This window comes from Stegostoma tigrinum, chromosome 1, assembly GCF_030684315.1.
Source record: "Stegostoma tigrinum isolate sSteTig4 chromosome 1, sSteTig4.hap1, whole genome shotgun sequence".
NCBI lineage: Eukaryota > Metazoa > Chordata > Chondrichthyes > Orectolobiformes > Stegostomatidae > Stegostoma > Stegostoma tigrinum.
The window spans coordinates 11,026,375-11,053,119 of record NC_081354.1 but is presented as its reverse complement, the minus strand read 5'-3'; the positions used below and the strand labels follow the sequence as shown (position 1 = coordinate 11,053,119).

General features: G+C 42.9%; 1 protein-coding gene across 5 annotated transcripts in view; it reads left to right on the top strand.

Moving 5' to 3' along the window:
• tbck (TBC1 domain containing kinase) overlaps window positions 1-26,745 on the top strand; it is a 187,913-nt gene that overhangs the window by 98,432 nt on the left and 62,736 nt on the right. For all 5 annotated transcript variants that reach the window (XM_048541931.2, XM_048541957.2, XM_048541949.2 and 2 more), the window contains one exon: window positions 3,118-3,293. In XM_048541931.2, coding sequence (XP_048397888.1) covers window positions 3,118-3,293 — 176 coding nt within the window. The remainder of the gene's footprint in view (window positions 1-3,117; window positions 3,294-26,745) is intronic.

Here is a 26,745-nt window from a genome sequence, read left to right as displayed (position 1 = left end):
TCAATAACTCAGCATTGCTGGTGCCTTGAGTTAATCCCATCTCTGTGCCACTTCATTAACTCTTTGGATGTGCCCTTCTTACCCATTCCATTGTCCTGGTAATATACAGATCTTCTTCATACTTAATTCTGCAGGTTTTCAACACGTAAATCACAGTACAGTAACACAACTTATCCTTTTCGTTCCATTTACTTCCGGACAAAACATTTATTAGTAATGTGACAAAGTCAGCTTTATCAGAATTGGCCGAGATACAGGAGTGGAGAGGGTAACATAATAGCACCTGTAGCTCTCTTCTGGTGTGGCTCCCAGCCAAAGCCTGTCACCTTGTGAACATACTCAGGCAATTTCTTGTGTGTGCCCGTTCCCTGAAGCATGGTCCTGGAGTATGACTAATGCTGTTTCACCCAGTGCAGAAATTCCTTTGTGCAATAAGTCATGTTTTTCACTTGTAGCTACATGATGTGGCTGCTTTCATTTCACTGTTCATCTTGCTATGTTCGCAATGCTTTAGGGATTTAAAAGCCGCAGGCTTTTTTTTTTTTGCAACTATATATTTATTTATCTTTGAGCTCTTTTTTGATTTGGAGAATATATGCTGGCTGAACTACGCATCTTCAGTGATTAGTTTGTTTATTTAGTAATATATAGTTCCAGATATGCCAGGTCTTTTCACTTGTCCTGCCTTATAACTGTGGATATTATGTATACAAGTCAATAACTAGTTTGATGGTTTGGGATGAAGAATGATTAAGGGTGAAGGGTTACTCATATTTCTATGTAATTATGATTTTCAGCAGCATAATAGGAACCTCACCACCGCCATCATCATAAAGTGTCCACCTCCTGAAGGCACGTCCTTGGCTCATTATCTGCTGATGCTTCAACCTGAGCTGGTTTCTTGGCCGTTTGCCACTTTTTTCCATAAATATATTTTAGTCATGAAATTGAATGCATTACAGAATACTCACAATTTGCAATAAAATTCAGCTGATCGCTTTTCCACATGGTCCACACAGTACTTTATTTACAAAACGTATCAGGTCCTCATCTTGAGGACAAAACACCTTTTAGTGGCAATTATAGTGCAAAAGATATAGTTTATTTTCTCTGTACGTCATGTTTCATTCTCAGCTACCTCAGACATTTTTAATTCTCCTAAATCATATTGTGCATTCTTTGTTCTCCACAGAGATCTCTGACACTCAACATAGAACATTACAGCACAGCACAGGCCCTTCAGCCCTCGATGTTGTGCCGACCTGTCATACCAACCTCAAGCCCATCTAACCTACACCAATCCATGTATGTCCATATGCTTGCCCAATGACGACTTAAATCTACTTAAAGTTGGCGAACCTACTACCGTTGCAGGCAAAGCGTTCCATTCCCTTACTACTCTCTGAGTAAAGAAACCACCTCTGACATCTGTCCTATATCTTTCGCCCCTCAATTTAAAGCTATGCCTCCTCGTGCTCACTGTCACCATCCTAGGAAAAAGGGTCTCCCTATCTAACCCTCTGATTATCATATATGTCTCAATTAAGTCACCTCTCAACCTTCTTCTCTCTAACGAAAACAGCCTCAAGTCCCTCAGCCTTTCCTCCATACCAGGCAACATCCTAGTAAATCTCCTCTGCACCCTTTCCAAAGCTTCCACATCCTTCTTATAGTGCGGTGACCAGAACTGTACACAATACTCCAAGTGCAGCTGCACCAGAGTTTTGTACAGCTGCAGCATAGCCTCATGGTTCCGGAAATCGATCCCACTGTTAATAAAAGCTAAAACACTGTCTGCCTTCTTAACAAGCCTGTCAACCTGGGTGGCAACTTTCAAGGATCTGTGTACGTGGATACCGAGATCTCTCTGCTCATCTATGCTACCAAGAATGTTACCTTTAGCCCTGTACTTTGTATTCCAGTTACTCCTACCAAAGTGCATCACCTCACACTTGTCTGCATTAAACTCCATTTGCCACCTCTCAGCCCAGCTCTGCAGCTTATCTATGTCTGTCTGTAACCTACAACATCCTTCGTCATTACCCACAACTCCACCGACCTTAGTGTCGTCTGCAAATTTACTAACCCATCCTTCTACGCCCTCATCCAGGTCATTTATAAAAATGACAAACAGCAGTGGACCCAACACCGACCCTTGCAGTACACCACTAGTAACTGGTCTCCAGGATGAACATTTCCCATCAACCACCACCCTCTGTCTTCTTTCAGCAAGCCAATTTCTGATCCAAACTGCTATATCTCCCACAATCCCATTCCTCCGCATTTTGTACAATAGCCTACTTTGGGGAACCTTATCGAACGCCTTGCTGAAATCCATATACACCACATCAACCGGTTTACTCTCATCTACCTGTTTGGTCACCTTCTCAAAGAACTCAATAAGGTTTGTGAGGCACGATCTACCCTTCACAAAACTGACTATCCCTATTCAAATTATTCTTTTCTAGATGATTATAAATCCTATCTCTTATAACCTTTTCCAACACTTTACCAACAACTGAGGTAAGGCTCACTGGTCTATAATTACCAGGGTTGTCTCTATTCCCCTTCTTGAACAGGGAAACCACATTTGCTATCTTCCAGTCATCTGGCAGTATTCCTGTAGACAATGACGAGTTAAAGATCAATGCCAAAGGCTCGGCAATCTCCTCCCTGGCTTCCCAGAGGATCCTAGGATAAATCCCATCTGGCCCAGGGGACTTATCTATCTTCAACTCTGTAGGATTTCTTGTGAACCTCAATCCCACCTAATCTAGTAGCCTATATCTCAGTATTCTCCTCGACAACATTGTCGTTTTCTAGAGTGAATACTGTTGAAAAAAATATTTTACTTATTTCATTTATTTACAGCATATTCTGCAGCTTGCTCATAAAATACAAAAATTATCAGAGAAAGAAAGAATGGGTGCAAGAAAGGGAGAGATGTGTTTGCATAGAGCTGAGGAGAGATCAGTGAATGTTTGTTCTCTAAAGCAGTCATGAGGGTGGTTTCAGTGAGAGAAATATACAGCTGGGTTCAGTTGACATAACTAGCATGGTTGAATTGTCTGGCTCTTGTGCTCATCGTTACTATTTGATGTCCTTGGTGATTTTCAGAAATTGACATTGAACGTTGTGTGCGAGAATCTATCAATCTTTTCTGCTGGACACCGAAAAGTGCTACATACAGACAGCATGCCCAACCGCCCAAGCCTATATCTGATGGCAATGGAGTGTCTCGACCATCACCCTACTATTCTGCAGACTATCAGGACTTGCCCAAGACTGATCTCGTGAGTAGATCTGGGATGTCATTTTCAATTAACAGGGTGATTAGACGTCACCTTTAAAGACCTGGGGTCTTTTTTGCTTTGGAGAATGTGTGCTGGCTGAACTATGCATCTTCGATGATTAGTTTGTTTATTTAGCAATATATAGTTCCAGATATGCCAGGTCTTTTCACTTGTCCTGCCAAATTCCAGTCTATTAACTTCTGTATAAAAACTAAATCTTCCCATTTATGCTGATTTATGTGTGTTGCATATTTTTAGTGTATTTTCTTTCTTTATTGAAGGCTGTGACAAACACAAAGTAGTTTAGCACTCAATGCGTACCACCACAGGTTGTTTGTGTTTAAAACTATTTAACATAACATATATAGATATTAAATGGGGTTAAAATTGCCACAAAATGTAAATTGAATACCTAATCACAGCATTGTGACTTGCCTTCTGAATCAATGTTTTACAGTAAAGTATAGCACATGTTTATCACTGCTCAGAATATGGTTTTATTGAAAACCTTAAATGATGAAAGGTAACATAAAAGAACGTCATAGATTTCGTAGGCTCAGTATCAAGTACAAGGTTAAATATGATCTATAAACTCGACTTTCTTAGCCTGGCAACATCCTGTATGCGTAAGCAATTTTTTAAAACAATCTTCATCTTGCTGAACTTAAATGAACAAAATCCATTCATAGCAGAATCAACTGTCTGATAAGAGATTCTGTTTTAATTTCTACTCGAGCGTTTCTACATTTTGGTCTGCTGTATTCACTGCCTCTGCTGAGGAAAGGTTTTTTTTTGTCCCCTGGAGACATTGATACCAATTTATTAGCTAGTCAATAATCTTTACTGTGTAGCAAATGGGATTCATTGTTCGATGCTCAATATTGTTGTACATGGAACTACACAGGCTAGTAGTGCAGAAGCGAACTATTTGACACAGCATGCCTGTGCCGGCTCAATATCAAATCAGTGCAGGGCTGTTTCTAGTATTTCTTTATAGCTGTGTGTAGAACATTGAAGATGAAAAATAAAATGGTTCCATTTATACAGCAAAGTAAGAACAGGAAAGGGTGCCTCTAGCTTCTTCTTCAGCTCCACGGCATGGGGACAGCATGGTGGCTCAGTAGCTACTGCTGCTGCCTCACGGCACCAGGGGACTTGGGTTTGATTCCACCCTTGCAACCGTCTGTGTGGGGCTTGTATTATCTCCCAGTTTCTGCCGTGGGTTTCCTCCGGGTGCTCTGGTTTCCTCCCACAATCGAAAGATGTGCAGGTTAGGTGGATTGGCCGTGGGAAATGCAGGGTTACAGGGATGGAGTGGGTGATGTGGGAGGTTTGGTGTGGACTTGATGGGCAGAATGGTCTGCTTCTACACTGGAGGGATTCTATAATTAGACCGTGTCTGATATTAATTTGAACCCATTTAGCCACCTTGGTTCCACAACCCTTATTTGCCCTGCTTCTAGAAATTAACAATCCTAGATTTTAACCAAGCCTAGCAATTTTTTAGAGGAGGAAATTTGAAATAATCATCTACACTGGGTCTGATATTATTCCTGACCGGCTGAGGTTTAATTTATTACCTTTTAATCAGGACCTAACCAGCAGAGGTAATACTTTGTTTCTATCTGTCCTATCAATTGCTTTAATCATCTTTGAATACCTCAGTTAGATCCTGCAATGCCCGTGACGATGTAATAATGTTTGATGAAGATATAACCAGATTGGAGAGATTTATATTAGCCACTCCCAAGGTGAGACACAGGAGATGCCAGAAGCTACAAAGCAAAGTCTGCAAGATAAGATCAAGGAGACAATTCGCCAAGTGTTATCAGATCGTAAAAGTCCAGCTCAATGCAAAATTCGGAAAAAACATGAACCTTGAGAAGCTGTTGACACCCGAGCTATTTATTTCTCACAAAGTCATGTTCCACTTGATAGAATCATTTAACTTCCCATGTCGGTCAGCTATTACAGATTGCATTAGGAAACAATGATTGTTCTGCGAAAATAAAATCAGTCATCATTTTGTTCGTGACCATTGGGCTGAATTTAAGATTTTTGTCCTGTAGCTCCATTTATTTAATGGAAACTTTTTAAAAAAAATATTTTATATGACTAAAGAGACAATGTTGCCGAAGTAGAAACCTTTCTGCCATCCAAATGAGCCAAAAAAATACACACATTTGTAGTGCCAAAGTATTTGCAGTAATGATCAAATCTACCTTCAGTCATAATTTTTAAAAAGGAATTTTTTTCCGGATTAGTGTAACAGACTTTCTCCAGTGGGACTGAGCTGAGTTTTCAGTGCAGGCTGTTACCTTAAAAATTCCCCAGAACATGGGGGCATAGTGCTGAACCAATATTGCACTACTTTTGGACCTACAGTCAGTTAGGACTTTTTTTTTCTTAATCTAAAAATGTTGTCATTTTCTCTGCCATTAACCCCAAATTGCCTACGCTTTTTAAAAAAAAATGTTAGTGGAGTATTTAAGTCAGATGGAATTTCTGTGAATGATTTCTTTTCATATGTAATATTGTTGGCCAACAGAATTCTTAGCGTACAGGAAGAAGGAGTCTTGCAGCACAATTGTCTTGTCCCTACCCCTCGTGCACAAGGCCTGGGTTTGAGTCTTATCCGCCTCAGGATACGTCAATATATATCTGAATAGATTGGTTAACAATGCAGAAGGAAGCCATTTGGCCTGAAGTGTCTGATTAAGAGCTTGCGATCAGCCTCTCACCTCTGCTATTTTCTCAATCTTGGTTGTATGAATTTGATTTGGAGTTTAATCATCTTTCTAACTGATACAAACTATGATTGTGGTATGTGGCTGCCCTGTTGCCAAACATTGCTTCTACTCTGTCCATCACTTGAGGCAGATTTGGTTACTGACCACATTCTCTTAACCTATCAAATGTAACAGAATGGAAGAATCAGCAGCTTTGTTGTCTCTAGATACATGACCTTCCTGGGCATTAGAGCTGCATGATTGATTTCAAAACAGTCCAGGAAGATTGCATGTGGGAAATAAAAAAAAACCATGTGTCAACCTGAGGCTCAATTGCTTTTCTTTGTGCACTTCCAAAGACACTAGACCATAAACAGTGTTACGATCATCTCTTCAAGTCAACGCTTTGCGGTTTTTTTTTTCCATTCGTTCATTCACAGGATTTGGGTGACACTGGCAAGGCCAGTGTTTGTTGTTCAACCCTAACTTCCCACGAGAAAGTGATTCTGAGCCACTGCGACCTTCCCAACCAAGCAGTTTGCTAAAGAAGTTTTAGGGGGCAGTACTGCGTGATGGAGGGTTGGGAGTCACACACATAGCTTTGGCTGGGTGGGAATGGCGAATTTCCTTCTCAAAAGGGCAGAGTTTGAAGCAGATGGGCTTTTGCAGCAATCCAGGAATTACGCAGTCACTGCCACAGTGCCATTAGCTGCTTATCCCGGATTTAGGTGATTCACTGAGAGTTGCTGAAAAGAAACTGTCAGACTCCACCTGGCAACCACTTGGCTGTTTCCTGTCATACAGTATAAACGGCATGTTCTGTTTAATTTGTTATTCTTGTGAATTGTCCTGAAGAGTGCAAGATGAAAAACTTCAACTAGATGTGCTTTTTTTTTCAGCCAATGCAATATGAGTTCTTTATGACCGAACTAACTCACTGCACTCCACTTCTCCAGCTGGATTTTAATTCACGTGTTGAGGTTTATCGTCCTGATCTCTTAACTCCTGTTTCAGCAACATAACCACAATGCTGCTGTTTCTGGTCTGTGTGCGGGGACAGCAAGAAGGGCATTTCTGTTCTCAGCAAGTTCATCCGATCCAAGCTTTTCAGTCCCGCTGGACTGTCCTCGATTCTTCAGGAAATAAAAATTGATTTGCAAGAAACTGCAGTGAGTAATCCCTGCCCCTCACGGGAGCTGGTGGAGTTTCCATTTGCGGGAGCAGCCAGCTCAATTGGCTAGAAGGCTGGCTTGTGATGCAGGGTGAGACCAACAGCAAAGTCTCCATTCTCTCATTTGGCAGCAATCTTCCCAACCTCATCCCTTCTGCTGAGGCATGCTGACCCTCAGGATAAACTCACCACCAATCAGAGAGCAGCATGTAGTCCTTTGTGACAGTAGCAACTTTCACTTCGCATCATTAAAAAATCTTCTATTTTTCATTTCTTAGAATATTTTCATTATAAAAAAGATTTTTTGTTTGTAAAGTGCTGTTGAAAACAAGAGGTCATGTAACAAACACTCAGGACTACGCTCAAGCAGATGTTATAACCAAAATGATGCTTGGATTTCGCAAAATTTAAAATCATAGAATTCTCTACAGTGCAGAAGCAGGCCATTCAGCCCATCAAGTCCCATAGAAACCCATGCAGACACAGGGAGAGTGTGCAAACTTGACACAGATGGCTACCTGAGGGTGGAATTGAACCCAGGTCCCTGATGTTGTGAGGCAACATTGCTAACCACTAAGCCACTGCGCTGCCCTCATTGTCGAATACTTTGCTTGCTGCCGAAAGTATCACTCTGTTCCCCCTCCTCTCCACTTCAGAATTTATCTCCTGCCACTGTTAGCAGGGTAGTGCTACAGTATTGGATGTTTCAGTTGCGGTTAGGCCTTTGCAATGCATTGGACACTATGAAAGTTTTACAGCCATAAGCAACAGAGTAGAAACCCTGCTACCGGGGAACCTTGAACTGAAGAATTTTTCTTCTCCTTATGCTTCAGTGGCCTGAGTGTTTCTATGACCACCTTTCTTCTCCTCACTTCTCATGTTGATGTAATACTGTGCAGTTGTGGAAATGTACTTTTAATGAACAATCTCTCAGTAGTGGAATGTTGCAATGTGAGGTGCCAATGAGCTTCAGATCTAAATTCCCAACTACCATTGACTGTGATTCAAACTGCTTTCATGCTCATTTCTCCTCATCAGGGATTGTATATTTACTGTCTAAGTGCCATTTTCTAAATCATTTCTTCTGTTTTTAATAGCTCCTTGGTAATGTACTACAGGATATGAGACACTCAAAAGCCAAGGTAGAAACAATCAGTAAATGTCTTGACTTCTAATCCATGTTTAAGATGTTTTTCTCCCACCTTTGGTACCAGTGTCAGCATCTCTAACACAGCAGTCACAGGGACTAGGTACGGACTAAAATTCTCTCTACCTTTGCCACAGTGCTGAGTTAATTGAAGTCACATTTCAGAAATAATGCCCTGAATGCATCAAAAAGAAATTTTCCACTTAGCTACAAAGAGGATTGATATGTAATCATTTCCAGTCAGTTTTGTACTCTGGGCTGAATCAATTTTACATAGAAACATAGAAGTTAGGAGCAGGACGAGGACATTCGGCCCTTCGAGCTTGCTCTGCCATTCTTCATGATCATGGCTGATCGTCCAACTCAATAGCCTAATTCTGCTTTCTCCCCATAACCTTTGATCCCATTCACCCCAAGTGCTATATCTAGCTATCTCTTGAATACATTCAGCGTTTTGGCATCAACTACTTCCTGTGGTAATGAATTCCACAGGCTCACCACTCTTCGGGTGAAGAAATGTCTCCTCATCTCCGTTCTAAATTGTCTACCCTGAATCCTTATACTGTGACCCCTGGTTCTGGACACACCCACCATTGGGAACATCCTCCCCACATCTACTGCCTAGTCCTGTTAGAATTTAATAAGTCTCTATGAGATTCCCCACATTCGCCTGAGCTCCAGTGAAAACAATCCCAACTGAGTCAACCTGTCTTCATACATCAGTCCTGCCATCCCTGGAATCAGCCTGGTAAACCTTTGCTGCACTCCCTCGAGAGCAAGAGCATCCTTCCTTAGAAAAGGCTACCAAAACTGCACACCATATTCTAGGTGTGGTCTCACCAAGGCCCTGTACCACTGCAACAACACATCCCTGATCCTGTACTCAAAACCTCTCTCAATGAAGGCCTACATACCATTTACATTCTTTACCACCTGCATTCTTACCTTCGGTGTCTGGTGTACAAGGACACCAGATCCCACTGCACGCTCCCCTCTCCCAAATTATAGCCATTTGGATAGTAATGTGCCTTCTTGTTTTTGCTTCCAAAGTGAATAACCTCACATTTATCCAAATTATATTGCATCTGCCATTGATTTGTCCATTCCCCCAACCTTGTCGAGATCATGCTGAAGGATCTCTGCATCCATGTCACCGTTCGCCACCCCACCCCCACAACCTGACTTGGTATCATCTGCAAGCTTGAAGATGTTATATTTTGTTCCCTCCTCCAAATCATTAATATATATTGTGAATAGCTGGGGTCCCAACGCTGATCCCTCTGGCACCCCACTATTACTGCCTACCAATTTGAAAAGGACCCATTACTTCCTAATATTTGTTCCTCTCTGCCAACCACTTCCCTATCCACCTCAATACACTTGTGCTTTAACCTTGCACATTAATCTTTTACGTGGAGCTTTGTCAACTTTTGTACTCTGGGCTGAAATCGTTTTGTGCTCTGAGTTTACGGGTTGGCTGGTTATCAGGTTGGGATTGGCTGCAACTTATCATTAGATTGTCAGACAGTTGCAACCCCTCCATTTGTGCTGGATTTATCAGTCAACTGTAGAAACAAAGCAACAGCATGCCAACCCATGACATATATCTCCTTAACTGTGTGGAGCTTTAAAAGGTGTGTGCTTTTACTCTGTGATATGTTTATTTATCACAGCTATTATCAAAGCTTTTGTTATACCTGAGGTCAGTTACCTTTCCAAACCAAAAGCCTTTTGCAGTGTGCCAATTGCACAGCGTTTTAAAGGGAATCATTTGTGCTGAACAAGTGTCACAATGCTATATAGCTTTAAATCATTTCATATTAAAACTGGCCTCTGCAAAGCCTGGGTATTTCGATTCATTTTTGTTATGTGCAGCAGAGTTGAACTGAAGGACTGCATTAGGTGTCAGGTCACTGATGTTCTGGGTTTAGTGAAAGTGTTTGTTACTTGAATTTTTATTCTTGAGCCTCTCCTTGCTGGATTTCTTTGCTCAAGGGACCTGAGCTTAGTTTGTGTTAGGATTGTGTTTCCCTTTGGATGTGGTATTAAGCTGAGCTGCTGCGCTCCTGTCTTGGAGGCCTGATAAAGATCTTGGACTAAGTGTGGTGGTAATCACAATCCTGTGAGTGTGATATGCTATCCCCAGGAGAAAAGCTCTACCCACAAGCTTGTCAGGTTTCATTCTTTTGATTAAAATGAAATAAAATCTTGAGTTGTATCTTTGCGTGTTACTTTTCTTAAAAAAAACAACTCTTTATATTCAAATATGTGAGCATTTTGACCAGAGAACACCACAGAGGCCTCAGATGAGAAAGGTAATAATGTAGGCAGAAGCAGGCTGATTAATGTAAAAGCAGATCTGAAACCTCTTTGTCAGCCTCTCTGTACTAGCCTGATTACTCCCCCACTTCCATTGAAGCCAAGCATTCCATTCATGCACTAACTATGACATTATTTGGTTTCTAAGTAGACTTCTCATTACCACTTATTATTTTGTGCTCTGTGCTTCCTATAATAAAATGTTGAATTCTATAAGCTTTTGTTATGTAGCCTTAGCAACCCAAATTCTTCCTCTGATGCCCTGAAAACCTAAATCTCTCTCTTGTTCCATAACACTGAGCCTACTTCCACTCTATGTATAATTACTACCATTTCTTTTTAATTAAGTACATCCTATACCAGCTTCCGATTATTGATGTACTCAGCGAACACAGTTATGCTGCAGTTACACAGAGCCCTGCTCAGACCACACCAGGAGTAATGTGAGTAATTCTGGGCACGACACTTTTTAAGCAGGTTATTTGAGCTTGCTGGAGAAGCAGCATAGTTCTTCCAAAATAATATTTGAGAGAGTTCTAGGGTTTTGATTCCACAGCAGTGAAGGAGGGGTGATTTAGTTCCAAGTCAGAATGGTGTGTGGATTGGAAGGGAGCATGCAGGTAGTCGTGATCACAGTGGTAGAGGTCATGGGTTTGAATGGTGCTATCGAAGAAGTCTGTTGTGCATCTTGTAGATTGTACACCTAGCTGCCACTGCTGGAGAGGATGGATGGGGTGTGATCAAGCATGCAGCTTTGTCCTGGATCATGTTGTGCTCCTTTGGATGTTGTAGGGGCTGCGTCCATCCAGGTAAGCAGGAGAGTATTCTAGCACACATCTGGCTTGTCAGTGATGGTCAGGTGGTCGAGTGGCAAAAGGAGAATGACTTGCGACAAATTTTTCAAGATCTTTTCTGAGGAGGTGTCACAGGACTCAAAACATTAACTCTGATTCCTCTCCACAGATGCTGCCTTCTCCAGCAACTTATGTTTTTGTTTTTGATTTACAGCACCTGCAGTTCTTTTGGTTTTTCTCGATCTCTCGCATGCTTTTGTAGCCAGATTTTTTTTTTATATATGGCTAGCCCAGTTCTGTTTCTGGTCAGAGGTAACCCCTGAGATGTCAACATTGGGAGATTCAGCAATGCCTGGCACAAATGCAGTCTGAATGTTACTTGCCACTCATTATCGCAAGCCTGGAAATTGTCCAGATCTTGCTGCGTTCGTACATGGACTGCTTCAGTACTTGAGGAGTTGGGAATGCTGCTGGTCATTGTGTGACCATCAGCGAACCATTCCCGCTGCTGACATGATGAAGGGAAGATCAGCTGTTTGATCAGAATTTTGAGCCGAGGATCGCAATTTTAATAATTTAAGATTAACTTACTCAGATTTGCTGCTTAGAGCTGGACTTGTAAGCTGTTTTGCTGTTTGCGTATCATTCTGTTCTTATTGCGAAACTTGACACCATCACCACCATCACCATCTGCCCCCACCTAAGATCTGGGTTGGCCCCTAACCACCTGCTGCCCAAAATACTTGACTTGAAATCTGCCAAAATCCAAAATCTAGCATGGCCTCACTTCTCTAAGCTGCTGGTTTTGAGAGAACTATGCCTGTATTTTGCTATCCTGTTGTTTCAATCATAACGTTGTTCCCAAATAAACTGAGTTGGGAATTTGTTTTATTGTCATAGAGTTAAAAGTGCATGTTTTTCTCTGGGTGGATTGTGAATTAATATCTCTGTCATGGTTTGAACCTTCCTGCACAAGCTAATGACACAGTTGTCCGATTTTCACTGACACCAGCTGCACATTTGCTGACTGTGAAGGGAAAATAGTTGCAGTGCAGCTGATACATGTGAGTAGAATGCCCTAAAAGTTCAGGACAGCTTAATGAAATAAAAAAGGCAGACGTTTTGATCCGAATCATTTCACTTACAGTTTCTCTCCGTTGCAGAAACCATACTGCCTTTTAGACTGCATTGAGTTCTAAAATCGTTTGGATCCTTTATTCTTCCCCATTTTTCTTCCTACTGCCCAATAAAGTTAAGGATGGAAGTGATTTAAAAGAAAATTTTTAAAGACCTTTGTAATTCATGGATACCATCCAGGGGGTCAGGAGTGTGGGTGATCTCACCACCCAGGTGGAAGGACAAAGTAATCCAGCCTCTTAGACTGAGATTGAGGCAGCGGGGTAGCTGGTGTCTGTTTCTGTGGGGGGGGGTGGATGTGGTTGGGCCTTGCAGTGGGGAGAGGGATCTTGCCTTCCAGAGGGATTAACCCAGTTTTTCCAGGGTTGCTTCTTCATTAAGAGAATCTCCTTGAAATTGTGTGGGTCTGAAGATGTGGACATACTCAATGCCAGATACTTCAGCATTATCTTTAAGAATGGTGTTGCATGCTTGAAATTTCTTTATCTTTTGTAAAGAAGAGAAATACAATTGAAAATCCTTACTCAGCCACTGTTTACTCTGCCGTTATAATGGAAACAGGTGGTGAACGTGCATCTCTACATCTCACAGGATCGCCAGAGTGTGGAAGCAGGCCATTTGGCCCTTAGAGTCCACACCGATCCTCCAAAAAAAAAGCATCCCACCCCATCCCTGTCACCGTCCATTTCCCATGGCTAAACCACCTTACCTGCACACGAGGGGCAGTTTAGCATGGCCACTCTACCTAACATACAAGTCTTTGAAGTGTTGGAGGAATCCACACCACCCAGAGGAAACCCATGCAGACACAGGGAGAAAGTGCAAACTCCGCACAGTCGCCCCAGGGTGGAATCGAACCTGAGCCCCTGATACTGTGAGGCAGCAGTGCTAGCCACTGTGCCGTCCAAACTTCTTGTTTTTGTGTGATGGTATGATAAGGTGGGGACTGCATAGAAGTTGAGGAGACCTTTGGGACTTGGATCAGCAAACTGCACGCCGAGGTGGATAGTAGATGAGCAATTCTCTGCCTTCACTCCAGCTTGGCTAGCAGGGAAAGCTGTAGCTACCTGGAGTATACCAGCATCTCAAAGTTTATCATTCCTGTGACAAAATCTGGCCATATATCAGCTAACTGTAGCACTGTCATCTTTAAGAACTGAGTGCAGGAAGGTCATCCGGCAAAGGACTGCAACCTCTGTGGTGGAGCAGGCCACCTCTACAAGACCTGACTAAAACATGGCCTCACTTCTGCACAGGCGGAGAAAACTAGAGGGATATGTGGAAGGGACCACAAATGTGGCAACCACCCGGGGGTCCCTGCAGCCTGCCAGTGTGGGACCCTCCAATGTGCAGACTGAGCCAAAGGAAATGGCACAGAGATGGACTAGAGGAAAGAAATGAACAAAGAAACAGTCCGCCAAACCCTGGCACCATCTCCCCAAGCCTCCCACTCCTCAGATGACCAATGGCAGAACGACTGGGGGATTGGCAGCTGGAGAAAGAACATCAACAATGGCAAGAAACAACTCTCATCTGATGTGGACAGTATGAGCTGTTGCTCTTCAGGTGAAGAAGACAAGGACAGCACTTTCGGAAGAAGAGATAAAGCTGCAGGCAGCTAGAGGAGGAGATAGCTGAGCTCCAAAACATCAGACACAGTAAAGAGACCAGTGTACCCCAGCTACAAAGGCCAGTTCACTCCAACTCCAGGAATTCTGGAGCATCAACACCATTGAGCTAATGTAAAAGGCATTGACAGCAGATAACAGTTGGTGCCTTGGCCCTTGTATGAACCCACCTGGACTGAACTATTTGAAGAGAACAGACAAAAATGGCTTCCTTGGGAGTTTGAAGTAGGTGTTGTTCCAATGTATTTGCTGCCCTTGTCCTTCCAGATGGTAATGACTATCAATTTGGAAGGTGCTGTCAAAGGAGCCCTGGTGAATTTCTGCAGTGCATTTTGTAGATGGTACTCACTGCCGGTACTGATGTTGATAGAGGGCGTGAACATGCATGTGGTGCCTATCAAGCATTCTGCTTTGTTCTGGATGAGTCCAGCTTCTTGAGAGTTGTTGGAGCTGCACTCACCCAGGCCAATGGTGAGTGTTCCATTGCATTCCTGACTTTATACCTTTTATAAATGGCGGACAAACTTGGGGCAAACTGAAGCTGAATTGACAATTCCAAGCTTCTGCGCCTCTTTCTTTTTGTTTTGAACAGTTATTGTATTTATATGGCTAGTCCAGTTCAGTTTCTGGTCAATGGTACCCTCCCGGGATATTGGTTATAGGAGAATCAATTATGGTAATGCCATTGATGTCAAGGAAAGATGGTTAGATTCACTCTTGTTGGAGATGGTCATTGCCTGCCACTTTTGTGGCGTGAACTTGCACACCACAGTTCAAAACAATGACTGTCTGTCCAATTTTTTTTAGCACCTCCTACCACAGCTTGAGATGCCCAGGTCAGACATTGTGAGCAATGACCTTTAACTGCATCATTGATGTTGCTGTAAGATCCATCAGGACTGACAGTGAACTGGATGCTGAGTTCAGACTCTTGGTGGAAATATTAGAGATGGTAAGCTGCAAATGGAGTACAGCATAGCTACATCTGGTCGAGACCAGACTGATCCGGCCATTTCCAGGACAGACGCCCTGTTTGTGTCATGTGCATTCATCATTAGTTCCACCAACGTCAAACCAGTGTTCTTAGCTAACTATTATCTCTTACTGACTGCCACCTACAGCTAGACCAGAGGAGTGACAGAGGTCATGAAAGCAGCATGTGAGTTTTCCGACCTCCGAAACTATCAAGGAACTCAGCAGGTTTCCTTCAAAGGTTGGAGAACTGTGGGTTTATCTTTACTTCCAGCTAAAGTGTCGGAAATAAAACCAGGGCAAAAACCCAAGAGGTTCGTCGACTTCAAAGCAGAAGGTGAGAGAGCAACGGAGAAGGGTGCTGAATCCAGAAAAGCATGCAGGATCTACTGTGGCTGCCATTGATGGGGGTTGTTGTTAAGGAAGATGTCCGAGGTGAGGAGCCATTAAACCTCATTCTTTCTCTTGGTGACCTCCAAAGAACATCTTGCAGTCCAGAGATGACTACGAAGAGCAGGAAAAGGGACGTTCACATTTCTGTTTCAACCAAGTACGCATGAGAGTTGTGATCAGCAGCATAAAGGAAGAAGATAGCTCAGAAACGTCTTTGCAACTTGACATCAAGATCAGTAAGTCTCATTATGCTGGACTGTATGGCATGAAGTCCACAGACAGCACAAAATCAATCATGTCCTCGATCACAAAGGGTTTAAGCAACATTGAGGGAGAGTCTGGGCAAGCTATTAATTCTGGATGAACTTATTAAGATTCTCGAATGCTTTAATAAGATTAAAACTCCTGGATGCTTTGGCTCACTGGCTGAGTTGTATCAGTTTTGTTGGACTTGATCATCTGGGACCCACTAGAGGTATACAAGAATATGCTTCTGATTAGTAGCATGTCCTTCATGACCGGAAGGGAGGACAGAAATTGGTGGCCTATCTCACTGCTACAAACTCCTGATCAAGTTCTTTACCAATCCGATCAAGTCTGATATGGAGCTGATGTTTCACCTAGATAGAACAGCACTGTGTACCCATCAGGAGATCTCCAGAAACCCCTTCGTACTTGACATAGTCATCTTTCCGGGACAGAGGTTGGAACATGTGCCCCATCAGCCTGGACAGGAGAAGACCTTTAACAGAATATTCCATACCTATATAATAGAGGGGATTGGGGAAGAAATGTACAATTAGATACAGCTGCTCTACACAAATATCAGTGATGCAGTTTCAATCAGTGGGTGAAAATCAGAGTGCTCCTGAGATGCTGCTTGGCCTGCTGTGTTCATCCAGCTCCACGCTTTGTTATCAAGCTTTCTAATGAAATCGGGAGCCAGACATAGCTGCCCTGCCACTCCAGTCCTTGTTTGTGTGTTGTGCAGAAGTTTTGGCTAAGTCCATCTGGAGATTCTGCAGCAAAAAGGCTGGCTGATCTTGTCAAATGGTGTCCTAAGAAAACTATCAAAGACATTTAGCAGAGTACCTCTTCACTATAACTTAGAAACAAGCACCGAGACAGAGTTTGGCTGGCCATGAGGAAGGACTTTCTCGTCAGATCCTTCCTATATGGCCAGTCGCTCATCCCCCTCCGTGCTCAACACTCAAGGTGACTGGAACTGTTGGCTCTTGCTCATGTCTTTATGAAACTTGCCTTTGCACAAAAGGTCAGAAGAAAGCCTTTTTGTCAGGGTTTGTCCTGAGCTGCTCCAGACTGCAGGCTCTAAGGGCTACCCTAGAACGTGCTGTAAGAGAAACACCGACAGCAGCTGGAGGACTATCATACCACTGAAAGACACTCCTGTTCTGGAAACATGCTGGTCTTCTGCCACAGCCTTGTCCTTGACTGAGTGTGGCAGATTAGCACATTCCAAGGTCCAGGATTACATGCTGATTGCAGAGAAAAGCTTGAGACACGATGGGGATTTGTCATAGGCAAAGGCCTTTCAGCTGTTGTACCTTGAATATTTGAAAAGCGTAGAACTCGCCAGGCTGTACGTTTGGCAAGGAATTTACATGGTGAACATCACGCGTAATGAAAATGTATTGAGGCAACTCAAGAGTGGCACATCACACAGGGAAGTAGTTTACCTCTGCACCTCCTGTAATCTGTGAAATGTATTTGGTGATTAATAAAATGCTATCGTATTGAGGTACCGAGGCATGCAACTTGGTGATAACTCAAGCTGAAATGTTTTAAAATGTACCTTTTATAAAGTTTTATGAATAAAGTGTACTTTACAGAAGACAAAGAAGCTTTCATCTTCTGAGCAGTGAGAGATTCTGACTAACTTGGTCATGGTGGTTTGGGGGAAGGAGGGAGAGTGAGCCTAGTATCAATCAAGATATACTTGAATCAAAGCAAAGTTTGTCACCTAACCAAACTGAAATAAACTGCAGCACTGTGTTGGACCTCCTGTAATTATAAAGCATAATTCCATGACCACTTTCAATTTCAGCCAGTTTGGCATGAAGACAAATGCCACATCACTGTTATAATCTTTTGAAGCTTGGCTGTTCTGGATTAAATTCCATGCATAGTACCTTTGTTTCTAATTAATGCGGTCACTGCATTTTTGTAAGGATATTTAATATGTGCTGTGATGATATCGCCACAGAAAATAATAATGATCAAGTTGTCAGGGTGCATGTAATTTTAAAAGAAAGGATTATGTCTCAGTATGTCATCCATGTTGTAATCAGAATACTCATCTCGGACAGAGGCTGTTATATTTTCCATCAGTTCTCTGGTTACAGCTCAAAGTGATGCTCTGTGTCTCATATATTGTTGCTTTGATCTATTTTAGTACACAGGCATGCAAGTAATCTACAGTTTGATTGTTGGCTGGTTGAAAGCACATTTTAAGCAGATGTGGCGTTGTTTTGTCCTCTATTTTCACAACAGGTAGAGAACTTATTTGATTCACATACCTGCTTGTACATGAGAAAGATTAAAATGCTTGACAGTTTGATTGGAAGCAAAACTTGGGGAGATTTTACTGGTGTTTATTTTGTGTCTGGGTAGGAAACAGCATCCTTTAACTGCTGTGTTGTGCTGTTAAATGTACCAGAATGAATTAACCAGGCTATATATCATTTAACACTTAACAAGTGTTTCAAATTAGGACCAAAGAAACTGCGATGCCCTCCCTGGTGCACATGCTGTCCAATGTCTCGTTAAAGCACCAGCATGTGTCAGATACTTCTCACAATTTATCTTGTTAAATGGGCATCCTTGTGGTTTCAAGAAGTCTTTAGGAATTTTGGTTCGTTCGCAACACTTGATTCGACAAAAGGGACATTCAATCTGCGCCACAACAGGTGCAGCATGTTGTTTTTAAAATCTTAATGAATTATTTTTAAAACAAATGACCTGACATGATCGTTTCCTCATGCTCCCATTCTTTAACACTCATTTCTGTCTCTCACTGCATTTTTACATAGTATTTAAAAAATAAGATTTTTATTAATAAATTTTAGCTTGGAACTCCATTCGTATTCTGTGTAATGTGGATTTAATTTTAATGCTTGCAGTAAATTGCAGTTTTTGACCCCTATGGTGACATAACAGTTGGGAAAATAAAAATTTGTTGCTCACATGAGAATAAAGGAGCCTTTATCTCAAAGGTAGCATTTTGTATAAATAGATTTTCTTTTCATTTCTGATGGGTATTGTCTTTAACTCCAGCCCAACTCAACCCAGCAGTTGAGGATTTTTCAGAAACAGGGCGTCTCTGTGGCTTTTTAATGTAAGGCACACAATAACCAATGGCCCAATCAACTCCTTAACATTTACTACGTACAGAACATTTTTGTATAATTAGAAGCACTGTGACTTCCTTTCCAATAAATCCTTGAATGAATCATGGGATGGACGAGATCCGACTCGACAAAGATAAACTAAATCAATCAATCAATCAATCAATCGGTCAATTGGTTTAATCAGGCCATTGGGCTGCTCTCTCATTAAAGAGAGATGACTGGTGGTGGTTTAACCTTTGGGTCACCATACCTCAGATGAGGGGAGAGGCTGGGGAGGAGGGTCCTTCATTGATAACCTCAGCCAGTGCAGGAGTTGAACCTACGCTGTTGGCATCACTCTGCAAGCCAGCCATCCAACTAACTGAGCTAACCAAACGTAGTATGGAAAACGTTTGTTTCTTGAATTCTATCTTTTATGGGAGCCTGAGGAAACGATCATGTCTTTCTATCTTTTAAAAACCTAGTGCTTAATGTTAAGACGAGTTTTAATTCTACTTCGTTCTATATGATGTAATTCAGGCGGCTGACTATCTGTTTGGCGCTGGATCAATGTCCCTCAACCGCCAGCATGGAAATGCTAGATGATGAATTGAATTGTTAATACACATATATATCTGTGATGCTATCTTGTTTGCGCAATTATCTATGCAATCATATGTTGGACTTATCATGCATTTCAGACCCTACCAAAATGGAGTTAAACAAGTAATTCTTGATCTTAAAGGACTGCCTAAGAATAAGATCATCTAATCTGTGAGATGTATAGTGCTTAGGCCTGAGAAAGCAAGTTGCGTTCTTTACAAAACCGTTTCCTCTTGGTCAACTCTTTATTTCTCAACATTAAATTTTTAACCAATGTGGAATAAGAAAAATGAACTGTCAGAGATCTTTGAACAAAAATATCACGTTAAAAAGTTCATGGGCATTGAGGATAGCATATTAGCATGGAGACAGACTTGGCTAACTAATATAAAATTGAGATTGGGATTTAAAGGGACGTTTTCAGGAAAGCAGCACATAACACGGGATCAATGCTGGGTCCATCATTATTTACAATAATTTTCCGGATTTGGATGATGGAATTGAATATATTATTGTCAAGAATGACACGAAAAACAAGTGGTAAGAATGATACAGAGTCTGCAGAGGGATATCAACAGGTTAAGTGAGTGGTTAAAAATATGGCAGATGAAATATAATGTGAAGTTATACACTTTGGCGGGAAAAAGAGAGGAGCTGGATACCATTTAAATAGAAAAATACCACTGCAATACAGAGGGATTTGGGAGCCCCTGATAATGAATCACAAAAACCTAACTGTCAGGCTCAAATGGGGAAATGTAGTTTATAGGGATAGCAGATACAACACAATGTGGAGCTGGAGGAACGCAGCAAGCCAGGCAGCTTCAGAGGAGCAGGAAAGTTGATGTTTTAGGCCAAGGCCCTCGTTCAGAAATGGGGGGTGGGGGGCCCCAGTAATATATATAGAGAGAGATGGGATCTCTGGGTCTGGGGAAGGTAGGGAATGTGAATAGACTGTTGGTCTTTATTCCAAAGAGAAAGGGAATGAAAATAGGGAAAATCTTGCTAAAACTACAGGACACTAGTTAGACTTAGAATACCGTGAATAATTTTGGACCCGTTATCCAAGGAAGGTTATGCTGGCATTGGAGGCAAGGGAAGGTTCACTAGGTTGATCCTAGAAGTGCAGAGATGTTTTCATGAGGATTCTGAGTTGGGCCTGTCCTCTTTAGAGTTTAGAAGAGTGAGAGGCAACTTTATTGAAACATAGGTGCTGAGAGGCTGTTTCACCTTGTAGGAGACATTAGGACCAGAGGGCATAATATTAGAGATGAGGAGGAATTTCTTCTCTGAGGGTAGCTGAATCTGTTTTTTTTAATAGAAATAGGCTGTTGAGACAGGAATATTTATGGCTGATTTGGGATTTTAATCACTAGTGATTCAAGGGTTATGGTGAAAAGGCAGGAATGTAGAGCTGAAAATTATCAGATCAGCCATGATCTCGTTGAACGGGGTGAAGACAATGGTCCAAATAGACAACTCCTGCTCTTTTGTCTCATGGTCTAGGTTAACTTGTGATTTGGTTTCAGTTGCTCATCAGTAATCAGCAGTACCAGTGCAAGAATATGTAATGTTCAGAAAGAGTAACCTTGCATTTATAAAGCATTTTGTGACTACCAAACTGCTTTAATCATCACTGAACCGTTTCTTGAGGTATCATAATGTTGGAAACATGGTAGTTATTTGAACACAGATTCCAGAATGAGACCTAGCTTCATGGACCATTTTTATTCACTGTGGGAGTCAGTCACAAACTACACACAAGAGGCACCAATTGATTTTTAACAGAAACATATAAACATTTACTACACAAAAGGCCATCAAGTTATGCTGTTTTGAAGTGGTCTAATTACCAGTATCAGAAAGAAAGATTCAACCCTTTTTATCACAACAATAACCTTACAGACACCCAGATCACGGAGGATCATCCCTGTCCCATGCTAAAGCTCTTTGTTTAGTATGGCTGTAATCAGCCTCCTAACTGAATGGCAAAGCAAGGTCAGTCGGCTGAATGGCCACCTCCTCTTCCTGGAAGGTCACTGTTCCAGTGTTTCAATACAAGCAAAAGGGATTTTTTTTTTTTGTTTAATATATGCTGCGGTATGTATCATGCAGATGGTCAATAGTAATCAATTTTAAAAGGTTTATTATTGTATCTTTAAAATATAAAACTGAATCTGTCATTTTGAATATTTAGATTGTAGACAGGGTTTAATAGAAAGTAATACTGATAACAGCCCAAGAGCACAGTAGCAGCATATGCCCTTACAATAATGGTGGCATTTATAAACCTGCAACTTCTCCACAATGAGCTCTGTCCTTAATGAGAGTGGGAAACCAGAGAAATAGATTTGTCTATTAACTGGACCCATGATTTCTTATTGCAATAAATTCATGGGATTTTGTAGCCAATCTCTATTAGCATTGGTCACATTTTCTTTTTCATATTTATTCATGGGATGTGGGCGTTGCTGCCTGGTTAGCATTTATTGCCCAGAAGACAGTTAAAAGTCAGCCACATTGCTGTGGGTCTGGAATCGTTTCAAGGTCAGACTAGGTAGTGGTGGCAGGTTTCCTTACCTGAGGGGCAATGGTGAACCAAAACGGTTTTTACAGCAATAAACAGCGGTCCTCATTAGGCTAGCTATTTATTGAATTAGAATTTCACCAAATCTTGTGGCGGGATCTGAGCTCCAGTCCCCAGAACATTAGTCTGGGGCTCTGAGTTATTAGTCCAATGACCTAACCGTAAAATGACCACCTGAGTGACTTAAGCAAAGATCAGGGAGGAGGATAATAGCGTGTACAAGGGAAGAAAGAAGAGGAAAATAAGTTCTGTTGCAAGCAAAAAACACAATGCAGTGGCTTGGACAAACAATTTTGCTTTGTCCAAATCATAGAGTTTAGCTGGTTGGCAAGGAAATACAAAGTGCAGCAAAGCACTTAGGGTTAGGGTTAGGGTTAGGGTTAGGTGTACTTTGCTGCACTTGTACATGACTCACCTCTCAGTGAAAGTAGCATGAAACACCAGCGGAGAACTAAAAAGGAAAAATCAGCGACATCTTCTTGGCATTAATACCTTTCACTTTTGAAGAATTTGTACTGAGTTCTGTGAATTGCATGGAAATCTTGGGAAGATCAGTACCCTTTTTGTGTGTGTTGTGTTCTGAATGAATGAATGAAAGTACAGTCACCTCACACCTGTGATCAGTAATCAAGATTAGACCACAGAACAAGCTGCAGCAGGGATAAAGCTGATATTGTGACTGAGACATAGAAGATTGTTCTTTCGATTCAAGGCTTAGGTGTAGATATTTTTGCCAATTATATTAACTTCTCCAAGGTAGCTGATTTTATTTTGGCCCATTGATTATCATTTAAGTGGGTACAATTGAATTTGACTGCTGACAAGAAGGGAGACAGCGAATGAGGGCCCTGCATTACCAAATGATTGGTTAAAGCAAAACGACACAAGAAGGCTGAGGAGCTAGAAGTCATTGGAAAAATGAAAGACCATGCAGGGCATAAGTGCAGGCTGTTCACATTTCTGATATTTGCATTCGACTTTTCTGTTCTAAATTTGTATGTCAATAGAAGCTGTATTTGCTACAATACAGTGTGACAATTCTGCTATATGCTGAGTGGAACCACTTTGACATCACTACTAGTAAAGTGTAATTACAATAACATATTTAAATAACTAATTTTACATTAGAGATGTGGATACTGGTATTTTAATGAAATATGTTTTAAACTAAATAGAATGTTTGAATAGTATTAAATATGCAAGCCTTGGTCCAATTATCCCCTGTCGTATGATTTTCTTTCATGTCACAAAGTCATAGAGATGTACAGTGTGGAAACAGACCCTTTGGTCCAACTTGTCCATGCTGACCCGATATCCTAAATTAATCTAGTCCCATGTTCCAGAAATTGGCCCAGAGGTCTCAATTCCTTACTATTTATTTACCTATCTAGGTGCCTATTAAATGTTGTAATTGTACCAGCCTCCATCACTTCCTCTGGCAGCTCACTCCTTACACACACTGTCCTCTGCATGAAAAAATTGTTTCTTATGTCTTTTTTTTAAAATCTTTCTCCTTTCACTGTAAACCTATCCTGTCTAGTTTCGGACTCCTCCAGCCTGGGGAAAAGACGTAGTGATCAGTATATTTTGGGCTTGTCTGCCCATGTGTATCACCCCTTAAGATTGATCGTAAGATTCAGAGTGCCTTTTTCTCCCCACTTCAACTCCTGCTGATGCTGTATCCTGTAAATAGATTTTAAATCACATAATGTGAGGCGCCAAGGTTGCGGGTGTGTGATTATGCTGGGGAGGGTGCAAAGGGGAAATGTTTCCTGAGATGTATAAAACTCCAAGTGGCATCGACAGTGTAGGCAAAGGAGCAGCATTTCCTTTTGGTGTAGGGATCAATGATGAGGAGGCATAAACTTAGGGTAAGAGTCAAGAGATTTGAAAATCTTTTTCACCCAGAATGTTGTGGAAATCTGGAACTCGCTGCGTATATGGTTAGTAGAGACAGAAGCCCTCATAACATTGAAGAAGTGTGCACTTGCAGTGTCAAAGTATAGAATACTATGGGCCATGTACTGAAAAACTGGATTAGAATAGCCAGGTGGTTGTCTCTGGCTGCCGTAGATTTGATGGGCGGAAGGGCCTTTTTCTGTGCTGTAGACCTTTATGATTCTATTTATTCTTGAAGCAGCGACAAATCAATTGAACCAGGTTGTAATGCACTAATCAAAAGCCTTTATAAATTCCACGTTCAGTGTTTTGAAATTTCCTTTGGAAACCCTTCATGTTGTAACTCTGCACTGTTACGGCTGCAGAACTTTCAGTTTTGCATGTTTTGTTTCTCGGCCTGTGATGCAGAGAAACCTCAGTGCTGACATCAATCCTGCCTCTCCTATTTTCCTGGTTTTTAAGTATGAGTAACTGTAGGGGCATAATCCGCAGTATGAAAATGGGGACTGTGCCTTACTGTAATTATTTCCTGAGATAATGGGAACTGCAGATGCTGGAGATTCCAAGATAATAAAATGTGAGGCTGGATGAACACAGCAGGCCAAGCAGCATCTCAGGAGCACAAAAGCTGACGTTTCGGGCCTAGACCCTTCATCAGAGAGGGGGATGGGGGGAGGGAACTGGAATAAATAGGGAGAGAGGGGGAGGCGGACCGAAGATGGAGAGTAAAGAAGATAGGTGGAGAAGGTGTGGGTGGGGAGGTAGGGAGGGGATAGGTCAGTCCAGGGAAGACGGACAGGTCAAGGAGGTGGGATGAGGTTAGTAGGTAGCTGGGGGTGCGGCTTGGGGTGGGAGGAAGGGATGGGTGAGAGGAAGAACCGGTTAGGTAGGCAGAGACAGGTTGGACTGGTTTTGGGATGCAGTGGGTGGGGGGGAAGAGCTGGGCTGGTTGTGTGGTGCAGTGGGGGGAGGGGATGAACTGGGCTGGTTTAGGGATGCAGTGGGGGAAGGGGAGATTTTGAAACTGGTGAAGTCCACATTGATACCATATGGCTGCAGGGTTCCCAGGCGGAATATGAGTTGCTGTTCCTGCAACCTTCGGGTGGCATCATTGTGGCAGTGCAGGAGGCCCATGATGGACATGTCATCAAGAGAATGGGAGGGGGAGTGGAAATGGTTTGCGACTGGGAGGTGCAGTTGTTTGTTGCGAACTGAGCGGAGGTGTTCTGCAAAGCGGTCCCCAAGCCTCCGCTTGGTTTCCCCAATGTAGAGGAAGCCACACCGGGTACAGCGGATGCAGTATACCACATTGGCAGATGTGCAGGTGAACCTCTGCTTAATGTGGAATGTCATCTTGGGGCCTGGGATGGGGGTGAGGGAGGAGGTGTGGGGACAAGTGTAGCATTTCCTGCGGTTGCAGGGGAAGGTGCCGGGTGTGGTGGGGTTGGAGGGCAGTGTGGAGCGAACAAGGGAGTCACGGAGAGAGTGGTCTCTCCGGAAAGCAGACAGGGGTGGGGATGGAAAAATGTCTTGGGTGGTGGGGTCGGATTGTAAATGGCGGAAGTGTCGGAGGATAATGCGTTGTATCCGGAGGTTGGTAGGGTGGTGTGTGAGAACGAGGGGGATCCTCTTGGGGCGGTTGTGGCGGGGGCGGGGTGTGAGGGATGTGTCGCGGGAAATGCGGGAGACGCGGTCAAGGGCGTTCTCAATCACCGTGGGGGGGAAGTTGCGGTCCTTGAAGAACTTGGACATCTGGGATGTGCGGGAGTGGAATGTCTTATCCTGGGAGCAGATGCGGCGGAGGCGGAGGAATTGGGAATAGGGGATGGAATTTTTGCAGGAGGGTGGGTGGGAGGACCACTCTCTCCGTGACTCCCTTGTTCGTCTAACACTGCCCTCCAACCCCACCACACCCGGCACCTTCCCCTGCAACCGCAGGAAATGCTACACTTGTCCCCACACCTCCTCCCTCACCCCCATCCCAGGCCCCAAGATGACATTCCACATTAAGCAGAGGTTCACCTGCACATCTGCCAATGTGGTATACTGCATCCGCTGTACCCGGTGTGGCTTCCTCTACATTGGGGAAACCAAGCGGAGGCTTGGGGACCGCTTTGCAGAACACCTCCGCTCAGTTCGCAACAAACAACTGCACCTCCCAGTCGCAAACCATTTCCACTCCCCCTCCCATTCTCTTGATGACATGTCCATCATGGGCCTCCTGCACTGCCACAATGATGCCACCCGAAGGTTGCAGGAACAGCAACTCATATTCCGCCTGGGAACCCTGCAGCCATATGGTATCAATGTGGACTTCACCAGTTTCAAAATCTCCCCTTCCCCCACTGCATCCCTAAACCAGCCCAGTTCATCCCCTCCCCCCACTGCACCACACAACCAGCCCAGCTCTTCCCCCCCACCCACTGCATCCCAAAACCAGTCCAACCTGTCTCTGCCTACCTAACCGGTTCTTCCTCTCACCCATCCCTTCCTCCCACCCCAAGCCGCACCCCCAGCTACCTACTAACCTCATCCCACCTCCTTGACCTGTCCGTCTTCCCTGGACTGACCTATCCCCTCCCTACCTCCCCACCCACACCTTCTCCACCTATCTTCTTTACTCTCCATCTTCGGTCCGCCTCCCCCTCTCTCCCTATTTATTCCAGTTCCCTCCCCCCATCCCCCTCTCTGATGAAGGGTCTAGGCCCGAAACGTCAGCTTTTGTG